This window comes from Mizuhopecten yessoensis, unplaced genomic scaffold (assembly GCF_002113885.1).
Source record: "Mizuhopecten yessoensis strain PY_sf001 unplaced genomic scaffold, ASM211388v2 scaffold2597, whole genome shotgun sequence".
NCBI classification, from domain to species: domain Eukaryota; kingdom Metazoa; phylum Mollusca; class Bivalvia; order Pectinida; family Pectinidae; genus Mizuhopecten; species Mizuhopecten yessoensis.
The window spans coordinates 44,518-69,284 of NW_018404625.1; the positions used below are offsets into that span (position 1 = coordinate 44,518).

General features: G+C 33.9%; 1 protein-coding gene across 1 annotated transcript in view; it reads right to left on the reverse strand.

The window, feature by feature from the left end:
• Positions 1 to 16,810: 16,810 nt before the first annotated feature.
• Positions 16,811 to 24,767, reverse strand: part of LOC110446147 (hemicentin-2-like) — a 68,716-nt gene continuing 60,759 nt past the window's right edge. Inside the window, exons 28-34 of the mRNA XM_021491147.1 lie at positions 24,624 to 24,690; positions 23,455 to 23,540; positions 22,844 to 22,970; positions 21,634 to 21,675; positions 20,699 to 20,794; positions 18,631 to 18,694; positions 16,811 to 18,271 (exon numbers count right to left, since the gene is read on the reverse strand). Of these exons, the coding sequence (XP_021346822.1) occupies positions 17,883 to 18,271; positions 18,631 to 18,694; positions 20,699 to 20,794; positions 21,634 to 21,675; positions 22,844 to 22,970; positions 23,455 to 23,540; positions 24,624 to 24,690 (871 nt within the window). The 3' untranslated portion in view covers positions 16,811 to 17,882. The remainder of the gene's footprint in view (positions 18,272 to 18,630; positions 18,695 to 20,698; positions 20,795 to 21,633; positions 21,676 to 22,843; positions 22,971 to 23,454; positions 23,541 to 24,623; positions 24,691 to 24,767) is intronic.

The window sequence follows — 24,767 nt, forward strand, 5'->3', positions numbered from 1 at the left end:
TTGATTTTGTTCTTCCTGCACATTAGAATGGTAAAATTACATATAATTTTCGAAAAGTATATCTTACACGTGTATTGCGCTCCTAACTTTGTGCTGCAGTCTTCATGTTTTTAAAACAAATGAGACTGTCCTCGACGATGAATTTTCCCGCGTGTTTAGTAATATCTTCGCGAAAATAACAGTTTTATTTTTGCTTTGCCTTTTTTTTTTTTTATTCTGACGCAACAATCCTATATATTTTGTATTTCGGCATCAATTGTTTGTGTTTAAATAATGGATTAAAATACTAGTGCAAGTTGGAGGGTAAAACAATTTATAAATATAATTTAAATGATGTCTTACATGTACCTACAAAGCGTATAGCTGTCCTGTACACGCGTACAGGGATTTGTTGACATGATTCCATAGAAGATAAACCAATATGTATGTTATTTATATATCAATAAATGTTCTATTGATTTGAAAAATATTTATCCCTTAATTTAAGAAAATGATCACATGCCTAAATATTAAAAAAAAAGTACCTGTGCGTGGTTTCGAACCTACACCGTTCACTCCTTCTGGTCCCAATCTTACTGCGTTTTTTCTTCTTCTTGAGAATGTATCAAGCATTTATTGGTCCAGTCATAGGGCCCCGGGGTTTGAAACCCCCGAGGTTCCTCACAATGCATATAACTGTATACTTTCAATTGATAAAAAATTATCACAGATAGTACATGCGTTCAAAGTATAGATTTATCACTTCACTTAGTTGTTTTGAGCAATATCAGAACAATTAACACTATATAAAATCAATTAAAAAGAACATACAAGCACACACTTACTCCAAAATTTAAAACACAATTTGAACATCACCATCTCTCAACAAAATGACGTCATTGTTCTTAGTGAAATATTTGGCAAATATTGCCCTATTTTTCTCTTTGTTATAATATGTAAAAAAAATATATTTTACAAAACGTTTGAAGGTGAATTTAAAAAACTTTTCAATATCAACATTTCCTTCTTCACGCATTACAAGATTTCTCCGTTTATATACACAATACCTCGCAACTCTCAATGTTAAATTAATCATATAATTGTTCACTCTCTTCCACTTTTCATAAAATCCCAATAAAACTAGGCGGTCAATATTGATACCATTAACATTACCAGTATCCGCAATAGCAAATAACTTATCAAGTAAAATACTAAAAAAACCAATTGAAATTTTGTAATTCAGGGCAAACTAAAAACATGTGCCACAGATCCTCCGTTGTAGCTTTACAAACAGGACAAATATCCGTATCAGATATACCGACCTTGAATAATTTCTGACGCGTAAAAATAGCATTATGCACAATTTTAAAATGTACTTCAATGACTTCAACAGGATAATTAGGTGCATTTACAATGCTAAACACTTGATCAACCCGTTCACCTGGACACTTATTTTCCCAAAACTTGACCGCTACCGGCGAGACAAAAGTAACATCCACCAATTCGTTGTAAATATCACGTGTAGAACGTGGTGACACGCGCACGCCGTCTGCTCTTTGTAGCGTTACAACGGGATCTACCACACATGTTTGATCATAACTGTGACTTAATACAGTGTTCATCACCTTCTCAGGGAAGCTCTTTATAACTTGGATGTACTGTGATGATATTTCGTTTCTTGGTATGTCTGGATTATACTCGTGGACAAATTCAATGACAGAGTGTACCGGAAGTAAACTTGGGATCACCTCGTAAGTATAATCTTTCACATACACAAGACCTGCTTTAATGAACATATTATTACATAATAGTTTAGAATTGCTTTGAAAAAGAGGATTGAAATATACAGGCTGACAATATACGTTATCGCTATTTTCACCAAATATTAAAAACTTAAATATTTCCGCCCATGCTAACAACATTTCTCGATAAAAACAGGGAATGCCTTGTAATTGTGAACATTTAAAATTACAACACAAACATGACAACCCAAGTTTCATATTCGCTATCGAAGATAAAAAGTTTTTTCCTGTGTCCTTCATCTAAAAGCGAACTTAATACTAAAGGATTTCATTTTCGTATCAATATCGGGAAACTTTAAACGTCCTTTAATTTTTGAACCTATTATTGTTTTATAAGATACCAGGTATGCACCATTATTCCAAAGAAACTTCAAACAAAGATTCTTAATTTGAGTTTCGTGTTTCTCCGATATCGAAGCAACAGACAGCACATGCCAACACTTTGACAGTAATAAAGATGAAATAACAGTAGCACGACCCTGGATAGTCAAATATCTTTGAGACCACGCGGTCAAAATTTTACATATAGAAATAGTTTTACCTTCCCAATTGAGATTCTCGCACATTCTAATGTCTGATCCTAAATATACACCAAGTACAAGTATTGTTTCTTTTAAAAGTTTAATATGAAACGCCTGTGCTTCTGTTTCTGTAAGTTTACCTGTACCAATACACAACACTTCTGATTTCTCAACATTAACTTTTGCTCCAGACGATTTTCCGTATTTTTCTAAAACAGAAAAACATCCATTTATGCTATTCTTACTAGATAAAGTCAGTGTTGTGTCAACGGCATGCTGAAATACCTTAGCCTCTGTATTTGTCATAGGCACCTGAATTCCATAAATATTATTATTTTTATACGACCGCCAAATTTGACGGTAGTATTATGAAATGGCGTTGTCCGTCCGTCCGTCCTTCCGTCCGGCGGAAACTTTGTTTGTCCGGCAATCTCCTCCTACATTTTTCGACTGATCTATTTGAAACTTGGTCTACATTATAATCATGATATGAAGTTGTGTCTCCCTTAAAAGAATTTTGATTCGACAATTTTTCCAAAAGTTAATACCCTTTGTTCATTTCAGTATTTGAATTTTGTCTAGAGATCTTCTCCTACATTTTTGCGACCGATCTCTTTGAAACTTGGTATACATGATAATCATAATATGAAGTTATGTCTCCCTTAAAAGAATTTTGATCCGACAATATTTTCAAAAGTTGTTGCCCTTTGTTCATTTCAGTATTTGAATTTTGTTCGGAGATCTCCTCTTACATTTTTCGACCGATCTCTTTGAAACTTGGTATACATGATAATCATAATATGAAGTTATGTCTCCCTTAAAAGAATTTTGATCCGACAATATTTTCAAAAGTTGTTGCCCTTTGTTCATTTCAGTATTTGAATTTTGTTCGGAGATCTCCTCCTACATTGTTTGACTGATCTATTTGAAACTTGGTATACATTATAATCATGATATGAAGTTGTGTCTCCCTTAAAAGAATTTTGATTCAACAATTTTTCCAAAAGTTATTGCCCTTTGTTCATTTCAGTATTTGATGTTTGTCCGGAGATCTCCTCCTACATTTTTCAACGGATCTCTTTGAAACTTGGTATACATGATAATCATGATATGAAGTTGTGTCTCCCTTAAAAGAATTTTGATTCAACGACTTTTGCAAAATTTATTGCCTTTTGATTATTTCAGTATTTGATTTTTTGTCTGAAGATTTTCACCTACATTTTTTATAGCATATCAACTAACCACTCTTAGAATGATGCAGATCTTATTTCAATGTAAGAAAGTATATAACACTATATGGCATTGGACGGGCGTATTTTGTTCCGCCCTTCGGTACTCTTGTTTAAAATTGATTGACCAAGAGGTTCCGCTGTTAAAACATACAACATCGCGGATATAGGGCATCCCTGCCTTACTGAATTTAATATAGGAAAATATCGAGTTAAAAATCCGTTACATTTAACACTGCTATGAATATCATTATAAAAAGTTTTAATCCAATTAATAAAATAATTTCTGAAACCAAACTTCTGAAGGACCTTTACCAGATAGTCATGACTAACCCGATCAAAAGCTTTTTCTTGATCAATTTTAAGTAAATATCCTTCTGGTTTATCATATTCTGCAAGATCAATGACATCACGAATACATGAAATATTATCAGCTATATCCCGCCCCATAATCCCTCAACTTTGGTAAGGGGAGATAATACTGGGTAAAACATTTTTCAGTCTGTTTGACATGATCCTGGCCAAAATTTTATAATCAACATTGAGGAGACTTATAGGCCTCCAGTTCTTAAGTTTATTTTTGTCACATTTGCTTTTATAGACAAGACTTACGACACCAAGTTTCATCGTTTTCGACAACTCGCCGTTCTTCTCAATATCAGAAATAAGACGAAGAAAAACATCATTCAAAACATCATAAAATTTACAGTAAAATTCCACCGTCAAACCATCTTGTCCGGGACTTTTATTATGAGCCATTCTATTTAAAGCAGTTTGAACCTCCTCCTCTGTAATAGGTAAATCTAAAATCAGTTTGTCTTTTTGAGATAACTTTTTTATCAATACATTTTACAAAATCATCAATTTCCTCATCATTAACTTTAACCTACGAGTACACATGTATATTTCATCCATCATTAAAACAGTATCACTTATTACATCTCTATTGTCATTTTGCAATTCTTTGATTACTTTTAAATTTTGTCTGTGTTTTTCAAGCCTCACGAGCCCGGCGTCCTACCACTAGACTACCGTGCCTCCCTAGTAATGAGGTCAAATGTCAACTTTAAGTGCTAGCCAGAGTCAAAGGTCAACGTGGGTTAAAAGCATATCCCCTCGGCAAGCTTATAACCAAAGGCTATTTATAGTAAAGATTTCATCTTGAATATGTGAGGTCAAGTGAATTTATACCAAAAAATTGAACGAATGTTGTGAGAAAAATCTTACGTCCATGTAGACATTAGTTCTATGTAAAAAAAAACATCGCAGGACGTGATTAACATGGAATGCTGTATGTTTCATTATTTGAGACAATAGGAATATTGTATCTTAACTGGATTGTACTCTTTTGCCCAAACGATTGATTGTCCTGATTATTTTAGTTAGCTTTCGGTCGGCTAATTGCACATGCGCAATTATGGACAAACTGAACGTCAGTGTTCGAAATCAAAATGTCAGCACTGTTGTAGAGTAGGATTTCTGATATCCTATTTACTAACTGGTTTCTCCTAAGGGAATCTCTGTGGACTATGACGATGTTATATGAACTTGATACCTAAAGCGCTTCCTAAAGTTCGACTCGCGCATGGCGACAGTTTGCAATTGTAATGTTGTGTGGTTATCTTACATGACATTATTGCTATGCATTTGTCCCTCATGTCATCTAAAAAATTAAATCCCTACTAATTGTGCTTCTGTTATTTTGGTATAATGACTCGTATTTATTAAATTTACGCTGGAAACGCTAAACGTTGCTTAAAATGTTTCAGTATAAGCATAGTGAGTACATGTCATTCCGAAAAATACACGAAAAATGCAACCTGTCATTTAGCTCATTATTGGCCGAGTTCTCCATTGTTTTGTCCGTCTTTAGAATTTCCTTGACTCCCGTGACTAACTTCTAAAGGCCACACAGAGTTGATAAATGGTTCCCGAAATTTTTAAATCAGTTTTTTATTGGAAGCAAGAGGATCCGGATTTTCTTCTTTTCCTTTTGTATTAATTTGAAAAAAGAGGTAAAGGTATTATTAGCTTTTGTGTCCTAACCTTGAATTACTTTTAAAAGATTTTCGTTTCGGATTGGGTTTATAGAGGTAACTTCCAATTGAAGTAGAATTTAAAACGGAAACAAGTCACAATTCCGGAAAGACTTTGATGCTTACAACACGTGGATATTGTTTCCAAATATCAGCATAATAAAGTATTTGCAAAAAAAAAGGAAAATAAAAAGGAAAAAGTAAATACTTAGATTACAGAATTCGAACAACTAAATCATTTACCAATGTTCTTGCTTCGCTTTTGAGCGTATAGCTTTATCATTTGAAGTTCAACACTAGTCAAGATGCATGGATATATACTTAGTACTTGAAAAAGTCTTTAAAGGGAATTCTTGATAGGTTAAATGGCATATAGTCCCTGCAGGTAGGGCGTAAGAATTGTACCTGCTGTCCCCATCGCATGATCGTAAGAGGCGACTAAATTTGGGATCTTATCTTTTCTCTTCTTTCTAAACAACTTTCTTCTTCCCAATGTCTCCCATGACAATGCCTCACTTTTGGCCTTTATTTGAGCGTTCTCCCCTATGCGGAAGGCTTTGGGTTCTGTCCCCTGGCCGAGACACATATACCATAATCTGTAAAAATGGTAGTTTCTACTCCTGCTTAACGCTCAACAATGTTGTCAGTATAATGGGACCGGGTTGGGTGTCCTGCTGGGTGTCTTCGGCAGTATGTTTCAGTGAGGTAGCACTATAAAGTCGGTATAAGTTTCGCGCTATCACAAGGAGACAAACACGAACATATTGCAGCCTCCCAAAACACACACGCATACACTACATGCATGTATCTTGCACACAGGGGAGTCCGTCCTTAAATGACCATAGCTGTTGATAGGACGTTAAACGATACTAAATCAAACTAAACCAATTAATGACATATACAAGGACTACAGGCTTCTGATTTTGACAACCGGTCGTTTATATTCCAAACCAGTGAAGCGGGGTGGGAACATCGTCTTACTTTTTACCCCAATATAAATCCCCCGTCATATATCAAAATCTACTACAACTTCACATTTCCCAAAGCTAATTACATGTAGATTTAATTTATTAAAAAAGGTTTGTCAACTATTACACATTGAACAGGAACTATATTCAGGTAGGGATTACATTTGTCCTTACAAAGAGTCCAAACAATCCATTAATCATAGTTGTACCGAACGCAATAACAGATAAACAAAAATTGATACTATGGGAAGAGTAATAACCATAGTAAAAAATCCCGCAAAGGACGATAATTTTCTGTAGTAATTACCTACAAAAAAATATGGCAGAAAATATTCTGTGTTTATTTTATCTATAAAATAATTTTTACTTTTTGATATGAATAAGCATGCCAAATGGAAATAAAGTTTCATACTAAAACAAAATAAAATAAAATGAGCTTATAATTTCCTCCTTTCTTCTTATAAACCGAGGAGAACAGTTTGTTTGTTTATTTGTTGTATCCATTTCTTACAAGATTGGGTATGGAGCGCGAAAAATGTTAATAATGATAAATCTGACGCATTTATTCTTCCTATTCAAAGTCAACTACCTCTTCCAGGTACAATTTTTAACAATTGGTTTTCCGAGCCTTATAGTTGGTTCGTTGGATACAATTTAACGTCATATCAACAGCTAATGTCATTAAGGTATTCCATGTATAATGTAATCGGCAAATAATGGCCAACATCGGGAAACTTCGTAATCTGGGAATTCCCCCTAATCGTGACGTCATTTTTAGTATGAGTTACCGCCCGTTTGGGAAACCCTGATTGTAAATAAATGGCGACTGTTCGTTATTTGCGCGGCCGTTTTAGAAAATCTCGACAAAACTACAAACTGTCAAGGGATTTGAAGTGTTTGTTATTATTATTACAGTGGTGGATATGTGTGTTAAAGGGGAAGAAATTTGTGAACATAGAGAGTGTCCTTTTTTTTAACGGCGTGAAGCTAGGTAGACATGCAGAACGTTCTAGGTGGAAAGATGGGTATCAGGTCGTTTCGTCCTAAATCCCGTTCGTTCCACTCTAAGTTATTTGGGTGAAACACTTTTTTAGGGTGATTGTTTTGTCCAGTTTAACTGTGTATGGTTAATTTTATCTAATTTGAAATCTTTTTATGTCTCCCTTACCTTTTTTTGCAATAATAAATTTGGTTTTTCACCTATATCTGATATAATTTGTTGTACAAATTATTGTTTCCAACATTTACCATAAAAAATGGGGAAAACAATTTGAATTTCACAGCAATATTGAATATGAATAAATGCAATTTTTTTGTGTATATGCAAAAAGTGAATAAAATCATAAATGTCTGCACTTTTGTCATTTTATTGGACTTTGAACAGAAAGTGACCCAATGAGGTGTACTCTTAAAATGCATAAAAACTGGAAAAAATATGCGGTAAAAGATATTAAATATTTGGGAAATACAGTACAATACAATTAAAGGATTGACTCTATGTGTGTATGGGTGCTGGAAACAGGGTATGTTGCCTCCTAGCGCGGATCTGATCCCGACTTTAGAGTGCTACCTCACTGGCACTTTGGCTGTAGATGAAATCATGATTCGGCGACGTTAAAAGACATTTCCTCTCTGTCAGTGCATAACTGGGTTTAATATCCGCTCTGCATCATTATTTCATGACCGCTGGTTCTGGTTCAAATCAGGGAGACGAAGTGACAATCAGGTGTCCTGATCTTTGTATAAGTACCTCTCGACGAGGTCGCGAAAGGGGTAAGTGTTCGTTCGTGAGTACATATCTTCACTGTTCGTTATCTCTCATTTCTGAAATTATTTTAATAATAATATGCCACAGTATTTTACAATTTTCACGTTGAAACTCCTAACCTCAATAGCCAATCTTTAAAAAAAAAGTGTCATGGGTAACGAAGATTTGTACTCGGTGTGTTCAAATGGCTCATTCCCCGAACATCAACTCTGGAGAATTGAAATCCTTTTAAGTTTAGTTGTAGCCCGTTTTAACTAAGAATGTCAACTAATTTTGTAGATATGATACTAAAGTCAGTAATAAAATGGATAACAAGTTTTTATTCATACATATAACTGTAATACACATTTAATACAGCACTAAGTAATAGAAAATAATCATTAAATATTAATTTTTACATTATATGAAAAATGAAATTAACATTACATTATATGAAAAATAAAATTCCTTAATTTAAGCCACATTGATACTAATGTCAGCAATAAAATAAAGTTTCTATTCATACATATAACAGTAATACACATTTAATACAGCACTAAATGTTAATTATTAAATATTAATATAAACAGTAAACTACTAAATGAAGCTGAAGTTTCTAGCACAAATCACATTCTCTATATATATCACTTCAGTCTCTAGCACAAAACATTCTATCCAAGATGCAGAAGCTGTGATGCTGAATCGGCGTAGGTCAACAGGTTGATATTTCTAGTCTGATAACGGTCTTTCAGGGTGGCCAGGCGTCTGTCGATGTTGGCGTATCTGTTCTTTCGGGGTTGAGTAGTGCCTCCTGCATCTGTCTGGATCCAGTTGATGTCATACACGTTCTGTATGTCTTTAAACGTCTGGATGATGGTGTAGATGTTGGGGTGGGCATGCAGTACTCCTTTCTTCAGTTTTCCGTGCCAAATTATGAACATGTTTCTAAACGCACCTCTCGAACACTTTTTAGTTTTAAACATCATTACGGTCATCTTTTTAAATATGGGTAAAAACATTTACTTCTTTCCACGATGATAGAAATATTCCATGTGATAAGGATTCGTTAAAAATACAGATAATGGCTCAGTAAGCGATGTTGACGTTTCCTTGATAACTTTGGAACTAATAAGATCTGGTCCTACAGCTTTACCAGTTTTCAAATTGAGTAAGGCATCCTTAACATCAGTACATGATATATTTAAATTACTCAGACATATACGATTAGGGGTTTCTATAAGAGGAGGATTGGCATGAAAAATATAAGTTAAAAACATTGGCTTTATCACCATCAGTTTCGTAAATAGAGGATCTGTCATAAGTTTCCCTTCATGACGTCGTTTTGACCGATGATCAATGTAACTCGCAACACTTTATGGAGTTATGCTGTAAACAAGGTGGATGTTCTCATGGTGGAATATATTGATTACATTGTTGAAATTAAATTGATGATTTTGTGTTTATTTCCGCGAACTATATATTTTTTAATTTAATTTTGATTCTCACATATTTCCCATATTTCTTTTTTGATCCACATTCCAGAATTTATAGATGTGTCAAGTGTATACGTGATAAATGATGTATTTGTTTTCTCAATATAACATAATACATCCATCAAATACAAAAGATTTAAATGTGATTTCAGGGTCAAGGTCCTACATTTGTATCTACCGAGTGCCTCGGTAGCCGTGATCGCTGACGCGCACAGTCATTTTCTATTGTGTGTAATCAAGCGGAAACTTCAGACCACTCAATCACCCAAGAATTTCGATTCGATCCCTAGTGTAAGTTGTTATCCCTCCGATGGCCCGGTGGTTTTTCCCCATGGGTTTCCTTCACCACGAAAACTCCGTTCGTTCTCTTGGCGGCGTCGTCATAAAAGCTCTACAGAGCTTATGTTTGTTGTTGACAATGTGCACGACTTTTGATACAGATTATTGATTGGTTTATTTATCTATATCTTTTTATCTACAAATCAACAATTTTTGAAAGAACAGAGTTTTAATGTGTTCATGCACATACTTTTTAATCAACAAAACTTGTGTAATCCTTTCTGCACTGAGGCATGACAAGGGTCGCGTTGCCCGATTTGTTAACGGATTTTGCCAAGATCTTTTTAGTTTTTATAAAAACAAGTCGAATCCTGTAATACACTTTAAATAAATACTGAAACATCAATCAACGAGCGTTCAGAAGTGTCGAGTTGTAACAGCTATAGAATATGACGGGAAAATACTGCCTTACTGGCAAACTAGCTTTTCCAGTCATGCGGTATAAGCTCGGAACCTGATCATTAGTTCAGCAACATAGAGCATGGTCAGTAGTTGGATGGATGATCGCCCGTTTGGTGGCAGCGGTGGGATCATGTAAGGCCAGTTTCAGGTGGTTTGGGAAAGTGCATTGATACCTAGGGAGGATCTACGGCATTCCCCAGACCAAGTCTGTTTGCTACCGGAACTGATCTTGATTAAATAAATGGAAAACCGACAGTGGATTAACAAATATCCGGATTCCATGCTATGATTTAGATTTATTCTCTTCGGCTTAACAGCGGTCAAATTATTAAATCATAAGATTTTACAATTATTTTACGGTAAAATTTTGTTTATAATATGATTCAACAACCCAGATTTCATTTTTGATCCACATTCCAGAATTCATGGATGTGTCAAGTGTATACGTGATACATGATGCATTTGTTTTCTCAATATTACATAATACATCCATCAAATACAAAAGATTTAAATGTGATTTCAGGGTCAAGGTCCTACATTTGTATCTACCGAGTGCCTCGGTAGCCGTGATCGCTGACGCGCACAGTCATTTTCTATTGTGTGTAATCAAGCGGAAACTTCAGACCACTAACTCGCCCAATAATTTCGATTCGATCCCTAGCGGTGGCGGAAAAAGAGAGTGATGTCTAATAGTGTTAGTTGTTATCCCTCCGATGGCCCGGTGGGTTTTCCCCATGGGTTTCTTTCACCACGAAAACTCCGTTTGTTCTCTTGGCGGCGTCGTCATAAAAGCTCTACAGAGCTTATGTTTGTTGTTGACGTGTACACGACGTTTAAAACAGATTATTTATCTATTTATTTATCTCTATCTATTTATCTACAAATCAACAAATTTTGAAAGAACAGAGTTTTAATGTGTTCATGCATATACTTTTTAATCAACAAAACTTTTGTAATCCTTTCTGCACTGAGGCATTACAGGGGTCGCATTGCCCGATTTGTTAACGGATATCGCCAAGATCTGTTTAGTTAAAACAAGTCGAATCCTGTAATACACATTAAATAAATCCTGAAACATCAATCAACGAGCGTTCAGAAGTGTCGAGTTGTAACAGCTATAGAATATGAGGGGAAAATACTGCTTTACTGGCAAGCTAGCTTTTCCAGTCATGCGGTATAACCCGGGGAACCGACCACTAGTTCAGCAACATAGAGCATGGTCAGTAGTTTGATGGATGACCGTCTGCAAGTTACACATTTACCTAGATATGGACAATCAAAGATGACCACTCCTTACTTAGTAGCTATAGGGTTCAGGAGCTACAGAAAGATATAGAAGATGTGGATCATAATTGATGAATTGGTCCGCTTCACTTCCGAGTATGGTTAATCGAACTACTCGGAAGTATCAGGAGCTACACCTCCTATACATTTCTGAATTGTTTCAATGGACGCGTCTGACAGTGTGATTCTTGGCATGAACTACATTCTCAATACTTATCTCTACCAATTAAAGCTGAAGACAGGACGAAGACAAAAAACTATTTACGTTGAAATTGACAACAGAGGACGATTCTGATGTGGCAGTGACGTATATAGAGAAGCGGCTACCCAGAATGAAACCTCCATTATATTACTTGATTAAAACAAAATAAATAGGCATGACGCAAGAGCCCGTTTAATGATGTTGCCACTTTTCAGAGTCCTACATTTGCAATGTAATATACGGTAATGCTCGAAAATGCGCTGACAAATCGCCTGCATTCCTCCTACGTAATACCTCATGTAACGTTACATATCCACACATCAACGTCAAAAACTGAAATCTTTACCACACAAACTTTCCAACTAAGTCTTGATGTAGTATTAGAGTACGTAGACATGGAACGCTTATACTTTCATTTAATTTGGTATAACTTAGAATGTTGAACATGTGTATTTACTCTCCAAAATATTTAAATTTTGATACATCACATCGTAGAAAAGCTACGAATCACACAGGAAAGTAATTTATCTGTATGACCTAAAGATTTAGTGTAAAACAAACTATAATCGGTTTGTCTTTTTCTTCCTATTTCAACATTGTTATTTGTTGTCCAAAAGTTGATGAAACGAGAACACCCCGGATAGTTAGGTGTAAACTGTGTATTATTTTGTCTCAGCTTGAAGTTACATCGAATGCAGTTAATACAGGACATGAATTAAGTTTCCGTGATGCAGGCTTGAATGTATAACTTCTCTTTCGGATAAGAACACTGCTGATGTCTTTGTTTGTCGATTGATGATTTTACCCATACAATATGTTGGTTGATGTCATTACTTACACTGTTATGTAGACAATACGTAAATATGCAAAGAGCGTGTCAGCAAGGGTACACGTAATGAACAAGATATCGGATAAGTTGTGCCATTATGACGTCACACATCACGTGACCTTGTGTCAAGTTTTAAATATGCATTAGGCTGATATATATGGAGCGTTACCTGGCCTGTCCATGATCAGAGTACCAAGAGAGATGGGGTCTCGTTGACTACACGTTTTATTGCATCAAATGACCGTAAAATATGATATTATGAAAAATCGTGGCCAAAATCCTTTTGATGACCAGCCCTCTGCCACTAGATCACGGGTTCGATGCCTACGTGCATTGTAGGGCTGTCGCCGGGTGCATATCGCAGGTCGGTGGCGTTTTTCCAGGTACTCCGGTTTTCCTCCACCACCAAAAACTTGGTATGTCTTTAAATGATTACAGCTGATAATAGGACGTAAAGCAGAAACAAAACAAAACTAAACTGAAGCATTACATATATGATATAAAAATATATTTTGCATTCATAAGACCTTTATTTGAATATGCTGATATAATTTGGAATAATTGTACAACCCAACTAAAAAATTTACTAGAATCTATCCACCTGGAAGCAGCAAGAATTATAACAGGGCTGAGAAGAGGAACATCACATCACTTACTTTATAGGGAATTAGGGTGGGAACCATTAGAAATTCGTCGGAAAAATCATCAATTGATATTAATGTACAAAATACTACATGGCCATGCACCTTTATACTTGCAAGAATCAATCATCCCTTTTATTAACAATAATGAAGCAAATATACATTCATTGCGTAGAAATAGAATATTTAGCCCTCCACTCTGTAGATCAAACAACTACTATCATAGTTTTTTTCCTTCAATGCTCCGCGAGTTTAATAAACTCTCACCTACTACAGTACAAGCAACCTCCCTTAACATTTTTAAGAAACTTATAAACATGTCAAATATCAGTGAAGAGGAAGATGTGAGCGTTTCAAATGTATTCAAAAATAAAGGATCAAGGAAGGGTAATATCATACTTTGTCAACTTAGAAATGGATGTAGCAACTTAAATTTTGACCTATATATTGATCATTTAAAAGATAATCCTGTGTGTTCTTGTGATTTAAACCATGAAACTGTCTCACATTTTTTTCTTCACTGTCCTCTGTTTTCAGTCCAAAGAGCATTACTAAAAAATGAACTTGAACTTATTGGAAACCATAACCATTTTCATCTCACCAACTTACTATATGGCTGTCAAACATGTAACGAAGGTGTAAATATGGAAATTCTTAGCTCTATCCTAAAATATATAGTTAAAACTAAAAGATTTGTTGAATATCGAGTATAATACCAGGCAACTTGACACATTTTGAGTTAATATATATACACATGTATATATATTTGTAGATAATAACACTTATTTATAAAAACAACATCATTCTTACAGGAGTACATCTCTGGCTGGTTATCATGATATTGTTATGCTTTCCTTTTATATTCTCCCATACTTCTTATATCTTTAATTGTTAGTATACATACTTAAGATCTGCAATTTTTCCATATATGTACTCAAATGCATTACTGTGAATTATACCACAATAATATTTACTATGGATCCTGTACAGTGTTCAGTTGAAGACCTAAACGTAACACAAGGACTGTGCGGTCTTCAATCTGATATTAAAGCTTGTATACTACATGTATATGCGGTCTATAACCAATATATATATATATATTTTACCTACATTGTATATTGCAGACTAAATCTAATTAATACACTATTCTATGGGAGTTATCCCCTTTCCCCCACCCACACCATATTTTATATAATAACTTCTTAATTATGTAAATATCTAATTAGATATAAGTACATAATTGGCAGTAGAACTATAGACAATATGTAGAAGAAATATAATCAGAATTTTAGACCCTAATTACCTGCAATTTTTCTCTATACCAAAATATGCAGACACTAATTACCAAATATAATGGATACACAAATATATTATTACAAAATAAAATGTATGTTGATTAAATTTTTCATTGACCAGAAATTAAATCATCGAACCAATTCGTACATATTCATATTGTATCCGTTACTAAATAGTTATGGTTATATCATATTATTTAATGAACAGTACTGTACATTTATTTTTGTAGTGACATATTGTCTAAAAAATAAAACAAATTAAAAAAAAAAGAGGAAAAAAAGGTTCTAACGCCAAATATGTTACTGATTTACAAACGTTAATTTTTGACAGTAAGCAAAATCTGATTATTATAAAATCAATCCATAATGTCCATATACCTTCCATCAATGGAGAGGACTTATATAGGCTATAAGCCTGTTGTCCAATCCTTTTGACAGTGTAACATTCTTCTATGTCAATAAAATATGTTGAAATCAAAAATAGTAGACTACCCATAGATAACAGTTTAGGGCAACGATGGATACGATTGAATTAATTGACATTTTTGTTCTTGCCCCTTGTTCTATAGAACGATGAAGTGCTAAACACTGTGTAGGTCTCGCAAACAATCTGTTTTTTGAAAAAGGCTGTTAGGTTAACATGCACCACAATGGGAAAACATCACCGAGTTCACAAGAGAACGAAAACTTATACAGATAATATACAGTTATGTCATGCCTTTTCACTCTTCTCTGGGTCCCAATTCTTCGGGGAAAACGCCCTTTTATATATGTAATATTTTTATTGAATACTGAGTCGCGTTTTTCAATTAAATGCAACAACGCTTAATCATTGACATCTTCAAATCTCTCCATCATTTAGAGCCTAGCGACTGTGGCGGCAGACGAACACTTTCTATTTTCTCATCGTAGTCGTCGTGATGTTTAAAAATAAGGTGCATTCGATTACATATGACCAGTGAAACAGTCGACTAGTTTATCAAGTGACAGACAGACATACAGATTTTTGTCATTGTCTTTATTGCAAGACAAACGTCGTTTATTTCATTGAACATTGTTTTCAGCAATCTTGAATAGTCGTAAGATAGCAATCACCAGTCTATCACGTAACATGTCAACAGTCGTAGGATAGCAAACACCAGTCTATCACGTGACGTTTCAACTGTCATAGGATAGCAAACATCAGTCTATCACGTGACATTTCAACTGTCGTAGGTTAGCAAACACCAGTCTATTCATAGTAACCCAGTTTGTGGCTGTGGAACGAAGATCGAACATAAAAAAATGCAGATTTAGTTTTTCTATTTTATGTTATAACTGCCTCGTCTAATCCGTAGATACAGCAAAGTTAGTCTTAGTCAATTAGAAATTCAAAAATGTATTTGTCCAGTGAACAAATGCTTCAGTTCTTTTTACATGATCTGCAAATTCTGCCAAGCCCCAAAGGAGACAAACATACAACATATCAAAATAACTTGTCATTATGTTAACATTCAAATGACGTAACAATACGTTGTCTGTGTTGACGTCGACCTGTTTTAATATGACGTAGACAGCATTACAGATTTGATAGAACGTGAAACAAAATAGCAGGGTAGACGTTCATGGGATATAGCTATCTCATAAGTATTTAAAAGTTTCTTTCCGATATATCTGCTTCCGACAAATCAACTCTGTAGTCATTTACCAATTTTGGACTTCGAATGAGCTGAACATGCCTTTATATGGACCGGGAAAAGATGTATTGACCGGGACGAAATTTAGGTCAACATCGCCTTTCACTTCCATATAACCACATATTCACCGAAAAAAGTCCTTAATTTTTATACTAGATATGGAATGATGCTTTGAAGTATCGTAATAAAGAAAAAACTAACCTTATGTATATTTATCAACTATGGACTTTTGTTGAGGTGAATATGTTGTTATATGATCCTTAAAAAGAGATATTAACCGAGACGAAGTCGAGGTCAAAATACGTTTTTTTTTTTAACTTGTCATACATTTTTTAAACAGTTTTCAAGATGACTTACAATAATTTGGAAAATACAACAGAGATTTTGTTTTCAAACAATAGCTTTAATAAATTTTAACTATGTGTACATATTGTTGAAAGCATATTGCACAAACTATACACAGTAAATCCGATAAGAACAGCTTTGACCTGTCAAACTAGACACAGGAACTCAATGGTAGAACGTTTTCCATATTACTATTTTGATATCATATCAAACAACACATAATGCATTTATTTAGCTTAAACATACATACATTCAAGCAAAGGGGCAAGGAAGTATTAACCTATTCAATATCACCAGAATATGGAAATATGGAATAAAGTCCCCACCAATTCTCAACTTACACTCATGTTTACACGCACTGAATCTCATAATTATCATAATAGTCTTCAACAATCACTATTATCTACAATAATCTCATAATAATCCTGTTTATCGTCAATAATCTCAATGATAATAATAATAAAATATTCAACAGTCTAACTTATAATTTTACGTTTATTCCAAAATCACACAATCATCGTGGTAATCGTCAATAATCCTACAATAATCTTATTTATTTTCAATAATCTTATTTATTTTCAATAATCTATAATCTCGAGTTTTCCATAATATCGAAATTAGCATACATATCTTCATTCACAATATTAATAATCTTCAATAATATCACAATAATGATTCTTATCTTTACCCATATGATACCTATATTTTTTATTTATAAAATTTATACTCCTTATAGTCTATAACTAAATAGGTGGTAATAAATAAAAACAGAAGAAGACCTACATGATTTTGAATTTGTAAAACGTGAGCTGGTGCATACTTTGGGCGATGCCTTTCTATCATCAATATATATATATATATTCGAACTCGAAAAAGCACCAATAACAATATGTTAGATTACATGTAAAATAATAAACAAACGAGAAAGTATATTTGTCGAGGTAAAAAATAATGGATATGAAAACAAATATTCTGAAAAAAATATTTCAATGTTTCACGCAAAAGGGCATGATGCAGGTTACCGTCCTATTTTTTATCAACAGTTTAAAATCAATAAAGATTCCGTATATTTTACTCCTTCTAACTTCAGCATCTTACAACCGTGCCGGGTTGTATCCGTCGGAGTTTGACGGAGGTTTCCGGATTCCGCCGAACGGGGCCGCTCTGAAAGACACTGACGTTCGTCCATCGTCTGTCCACTGCATGTATTTGAAACGGTCACTTTTGTCGGACAAAGAATCTCGTTGAGAACCACTTGCATGTGATCCAGAGTCCGAATTTGTATTCATTTGCAAGTGTTTAGATGTTTTATTAATTTTATTTTGATAGGTGCCCTTTTCACCGATATGATGTTTTAAATTCCCAATACCGTTTTGTTTAAACTCGCTTTGACTTGTATCCGGTTTAGAGACACCATTGTCGTTTGGATGAAAATCTTTTCCATTTTTCTCTATTTTATAGCCACCATTGCTGAAGGCAGTCACTGAAACAAACGAGAAGGCATACATATTTACTTTAAACGTACAATATATCGCAAACCAGAAAGTTTCCGCAACAGTATTATTGTTGCGGAAGGTTCAACCGCAAAGTAAATGACGCAGCGAAGAACATTTTCAGTTTTAGCATAATTGTAAAACATATTTCGAGATTAAAGACAAAGGTAAATCAAATCACAACATGCAGTTTGCATTATTGATACATTTCTTAATGAATAAATGTACACGTATATAGTAAAGCTTAATATTTACGAAATAAGCAAAGACACTGCTGTTCATTTACTGATGTTTTCTCATTGTTTCGGTTTCTACAACGTACATTGTTATAGGAGAGATTTATAATTACCAGAGTCAATCGTCGGACCCGGCAAACACTTTCCTGTTCCGGATACCCCTGTTTCTGAAGTTGGCTAAAAAGGGATAAAAAACCCAGATTACCGTTAGAGGAATTATTAATCACTTTTGAAACAGGTATTATTTACTTAACTACTAGTTATTAATATTTGTCATGTATGATATTTCCAGTTTGTTATTGCCTGATGAACTATTAACATGCAGCGCTCTTCCATAACCCTAGTATATTCATTTTTCTCATTGTTTTTTTTTAATTCAATATACATTATGCAATGTCTATTTTTTCATCATAAGTTGCCAATTATGTTTTTGATAACAGGAAACGCCAACTTTGCCTCCAACGCCAATCCAGTTTTTCGTACTACACGTTTGTCAGGATATCTAATGTTACATGTATATGTTACAAGCATAGATGAAAAGCTGCTGATCGGCTCCTGACTGTATGCTGGATAAAAAGTAATTTTGAATATTTTTTTCAAAAATAATAGAAGTTTTAACATCTTTTATTGTTCCTTCTATTTCATTTTTATATAATTTCGATTTACTGAATTAGTAAGGGAAATGTCTTGCTTAGTATTGCAAACTTTTATCCAGCATTTGAGTATTTTAACAGTTTTTAATTGATACAAACTTTTTTTTTACAACTATTACAACCAATAAAATAGGAGTTTTACGTCCGCAATTATTGATAAAACAGAGTGCTAAGAAATCAAAAGCAAAAATAACTCTGAAAGAATGAAAAACATGTTTGATTTACAACATATTTTAACAAGAGTACCGGGGGGCGGAACAATATACGCCCGTCGAATGCCATTCATATATATTCTAAGAGTGGTTAGCTGACATGCTATAAAAAATGTGGGAGAAAATCTCCGGACAAAAAATCAAATACTAAAATGAACAAAGGGCAATAACTTTTGCAAAAATCGTCGAAAATCGACTGAACTATTCTTCTGTGATTAAAAAAGGGGGATTTTTAGGAAAACGCTGAAGCGTAGAATGTTGATCAAATTCAGCATCTGCAACATGCTTCCTTTTGAGCAATTGTAATTGCATCAATCCCATGCAGCACTTCTAGTTGTCCAGAAACAGACTTTGGAATTTGTATTGATATAATAAATAAGAAAATAAGAATATCACTGAAGCATAAAATGTAGGTCAAATTCAGTATCGGAAAGTTTTTATGTGGTATATGAGACATGAAACATGAAACATGAAAAGACTGGATGCAGAGACAAAGTACATTCAAAGAAAATGGAAGATTTTTTTACTTCAGCAAAGCGCTAGTTTTTCTGCTACAAATAACTTACCAAAGTGTATGAACGTTGTTTACGGCATACAATTTGACCAATATAGAAAAAAAGACACTACACTATTTATATTTTTTGTTAAGGTAAACTCAGCACCAAACTGTTTCTCAGTTTAAAAAATATTACATTTTACAGCGATAAAACGCCCATATTCGTGAAACTGCATTCATGTTCAAACTAAGATTCTGTGCTTAAAGCCTGTTGGAAAAAAGGGCATGTATGAACATTTAACACGGTAGACGGCTTAACGCTCTACAATATTTTTCCCCAATCATTGAAAAATATTTATTTTTTTGGCTCAATACCAAAGCAGGAAATTGGGCTTGAACACAGAACCTGAGTTAAAGCGCGAGAACGGTTTTTCATAAATACAGGTCCAGATGTATTGGGCTTTTTTTTTTATTAAAATTAAAACGATATCACTATAATGAATTGATGATATCAATAATTGAATTAGTGATATCAATAATTGAATTAGTGCTATCAATAATTGAAAAATTGATATCAATAATTGAAAAAATGATATCAATAATTGAATATGTGTTATCAATAACTGAACAAATAATGTCAATAATTTTATAAATGATATCAGGAATTGAATAAGATATGTCGATAATTTGATAAGTGACATCAATAATTAAATTATGATGATAAACTGATGTAAAGAAAATCTTGAAGTATTCGATCAATAATTGAAAGGAATAATAAGCATTGACATGATTTTGTTATGCCTCATGTACATTCACTTACGTTTGTCTTCAATCTATTGCTGCTGCTGCCGAGTTTGCTCTTTTCTCGAGCAGACAATCCCAGACAGGGAATCTTTCTCTTGATTGCGTCACGCATCTGATAAAAAAAGTAAACACATGTACAGAAAAATAAAATACACATTTAACAAAAAGCATTTAAGGACTGAATGTTGACATAAACGAACTAATATAATCTTTCCCCACTTTGGGGGAGGACGTGTGTGTGTGTGTGTTTGTGTGTATTTGTATGTGTGTGTGTGTGTGGGGGGGGGGGGGGGGGTCGCTATGCCGAGTGCCAGACATTTCAGAATATCGCACCCGATGATGGCTGACATTTCAATGTCTTACTCTTAATAATGAATATTTATCTCCCACCTCAAATTTTAGTGGTGATAACATAACACCATAATGTTGATTGCACGTTGATTCCCAGCAAATCGGAGTTATCTTCCATGATCTGCTATTGTTGACGTGATGTCAGTGCATGACGTCATGCAGTTTTTTCTGACTAGCAAGTCCCCTTGTCTTTACCTAGGGTAAAACAGATCGGAAGTGTGGATTTCTCTCTCTAATGAGGAGAAATCATTATCTTCATTTTCCACCTCACAAGCCCTTAGTTGCCAACCTATACCCCCAAAATCCTGATACCTGGATCATATGTTGTATTAGCGAATTGAAAACAAAATAATTAATTTATTTTAATGTATGAATCGAATGATCGAAAACGAGAAATATCTGTTGTGAGTGAGTAGCAAATTGTGGTTGGTAAATACGAAATACGACGATAGTACAATCAACATTTATAGAGAAGCAAAGGGGGGGGGTGGGGGAGATATTGACAAATGATATATTCTTTGTTCGTCTCAAACACAGGTATATTCTAGTCGAGTACAATTTTCATGATTCACAAATGATAAAATACTACGTTTTACTTACCACTTTACTAAGCAAGCAGTGAAAAACGAAAATGAACAATCCCTGCAATGAAAAATACGCGGTGTTGATATACATGTATATATATGAATAAATATTAATATTTGCATGTAACAGATGTGGTTTTCATACATCGTTCACTACATATTCTACCGCCTACAAATCTTACAACGAGACCGGATAGAAAACCCCTAAGGTAAAGTTTCATTCAAAATAGACACGTTTACATGCATTTCAAAAGAGCCAGGCTGGACACTGTGGCAGGCTGCTTTAGTGCGAACCGAGTAAACCCTATATTAGCCCTAGTCGTAGGCACCACACAGGCCACCCGATTCAGAGAAAAAGAATATTAACAAGCACCTATTGTAATGACCAAATGTCCCGTAAAATTACCCACACGTAAAAGGTGCAATAGTGATCACAGTACCATTATTTACCTATATACAAAATTTCAGCAAAATCGGTCAATATCTAAATTTTGACCAATCAGAGGCATTGGCGGCCATGTTGGCCGACCCATCGAAAAACTATTTTTTTGCACAATGCCTCCATTCCCGAACAATGTTGTAAAGTTTGATAGAATACCGACAGATAGGCTTTGAGGAAAGTGGCGGAAATTCCACCGGCGTTAGAAAGTCGACGATTTATAAAAATGGGGTAAAACAATTCCAAAAGTTCGTTTCGAGGGTTTCATCAAGTTTAACCTGTGTAAAATGAATAATGCCGCTGATATTGTGAAATGTCTAATGTTAACATAGACAGTGTGTACCTAGCTCAGATCTTGCCCCGGGATAAGTAAGAAAATTAGACATGCAAAGATTTAAACATTTTCTAATATTTCAGATTGTCAAAATGCAATTTGTATCCATATTCATGTATCGACTATCAATACTGACGTGTTCATCAAGCTTAAAATGATTTCCAAGAAATTTTTTACTTCATTCACATTGTTTGACAAAAGTCTGACGACTGTTTCATTATTTTGTGGCTAGGTATTAAAATGTAATATAAAATATAACTTTCCAGAATAAAAGGGTTCAACTTCAATACTTCAGAAATTTTCATTTTTTTTTTTTTAATTGAGATGTATTTAAAGTTTAAAGTTTATTCAGGTTTCGGTTTATAAAGGTTCTCGCTGAAATATGCAAGGCTTTGCTTCGACAGGTTATGATAAAGAAATGTATCTCAATCTCAAGCAATAACAATGACTTACCTGCAATGAATTAAAAATGACAAAAAAATACTGGAACATGACAGTGTCCTCATTGACGGAGAGAACACCGAAGATCCAGGTAAGTCCTAGGAGAGGCGCCAACACGGCAACACTTCTTACAGCAGTCCTACAAAATGTTGATTAAAATATCAATTAAAAATTACGAAATTAAAGTTAAATTTTAACATAAATCATACCAGTCAATAAATCAATTAGCTTACCATTGTCATTGCTTCTTCAGTTTTCAAATGTCATCAATGTATCAACCACATTATATTTACCATAGATAAGAACTATGGAAATTGATTTGTTTATTTGTGTTGAACTTTTAGGACCCGGTATTTATTTTACAAAGTGGGGGCTTATGGATTTAGCACCGTCGTACTTTAGAAGTGGTTTTAATGAAATTATTCGAATTCAAATAAAGTATTTTGTTAACCAATCCATTAAGTTGTATTTGTTAAATTTTCCCATAAAATAAATAGTTTTTATGAAACTATTCAAACCAAAATAACACATTTTGTTAACCCATCCATGGAGTTATATTTGTTAAAATTTCCCATAAAAAAAAATTGGAAAAAATGTTTCGATGACAAGACGTATTTACTTACATCAGTTTTCCCTTTCTCGTTTTATTCATTACAAATCGAGTTGAAAATAGGGCTCTGAATACTAATACAGCTATTATAAAATTGGCCTGGAATAGAAAAAAAATGTGATTAATATACGCCCATCATATACCATGTTGAATCCATTTAGAATGACAGAAAGGGAAATATGAGGGATACAGCAGTTTGGCAGTGGGTTGAAATAGCAATATATGAAAGAATGAAAAATAAATTACAAGATCGGAAATTACTGTTACATTTTGATACCTTTACATAAATTTCTACATGGAGAACAATTGAACATGATCCTTAAACAATTTACTTTCTAAACATGATTATGTAAAGGAAATTTGCACAAACTTCAATATCAAAAATAATAAAGGAATATAACTCTCTTTATATATATGAGGGCAAAGAAGAATATCAGGAATATTAAACCCCAGACAAACTCCGGCATAAAGAGAAATAAAAATAAATGACAATAATAACACCAATTTTTTTTCATAATAGGATATTACTTTGGATTACTTTCATTAAGTGAAATTCCCTATTTCAAAGATATTTTAGCACAGTAAATTTGGTTTAGCAGTTGAACCATTAATACATGTGATAGCAGAAATGAACAAAGGGATATAACTCTACTAAAACTACACGTGAAATTCTTAAGCCAGAACCCGTTTGAGATATATTATGAACTTTGTTGAAGTGTCACCAATAAATGTTATTAAAAAGAGGGTAGAGGAGCGATGATAAGGAAAAGTTAACGAAAGGAAAGGGGAACGGACAAAACAAGATATATCTTAAAAAGACCCGTCGTCGACGTGGGCATATAACAAGCAAGTATCTCTTGTGCCATGTATAATTTCCTAAGCACAATAAAGTCGTGCAAAGCCAAGAAAAAAATGCAGAAAAAAATAGAAATTTCAAAGTATTGAAAAGGATGCGTCAGATAATTATTTTCTATTCGTTCAATATCAATATCCCTTAAGTAAAAAAATAAAGATTGAAACCATCGATTGATATGGCAGTGCACTCAATAATATTCATCGCTTTCCACAAGGATTAGATATATATCGGACGAAATATTGTCTCTCAAAGATACAGGAAATAAAATGGGAGAAGGAAGTGGAGTTACTTTTTAAAATATAGTACAGCAATACTTGTATACATACCACAATGACTGCCAGGGCTGGGACAATGAAAGCAAACAAAACACTGTTGCTGACAGACAACCAGCAGCTGTAACATTAATCATTATCGAATTATATTTTTTCTTTGCCTTCTAGTAAATCAATTCATTCAGTTAATTCTTCTCC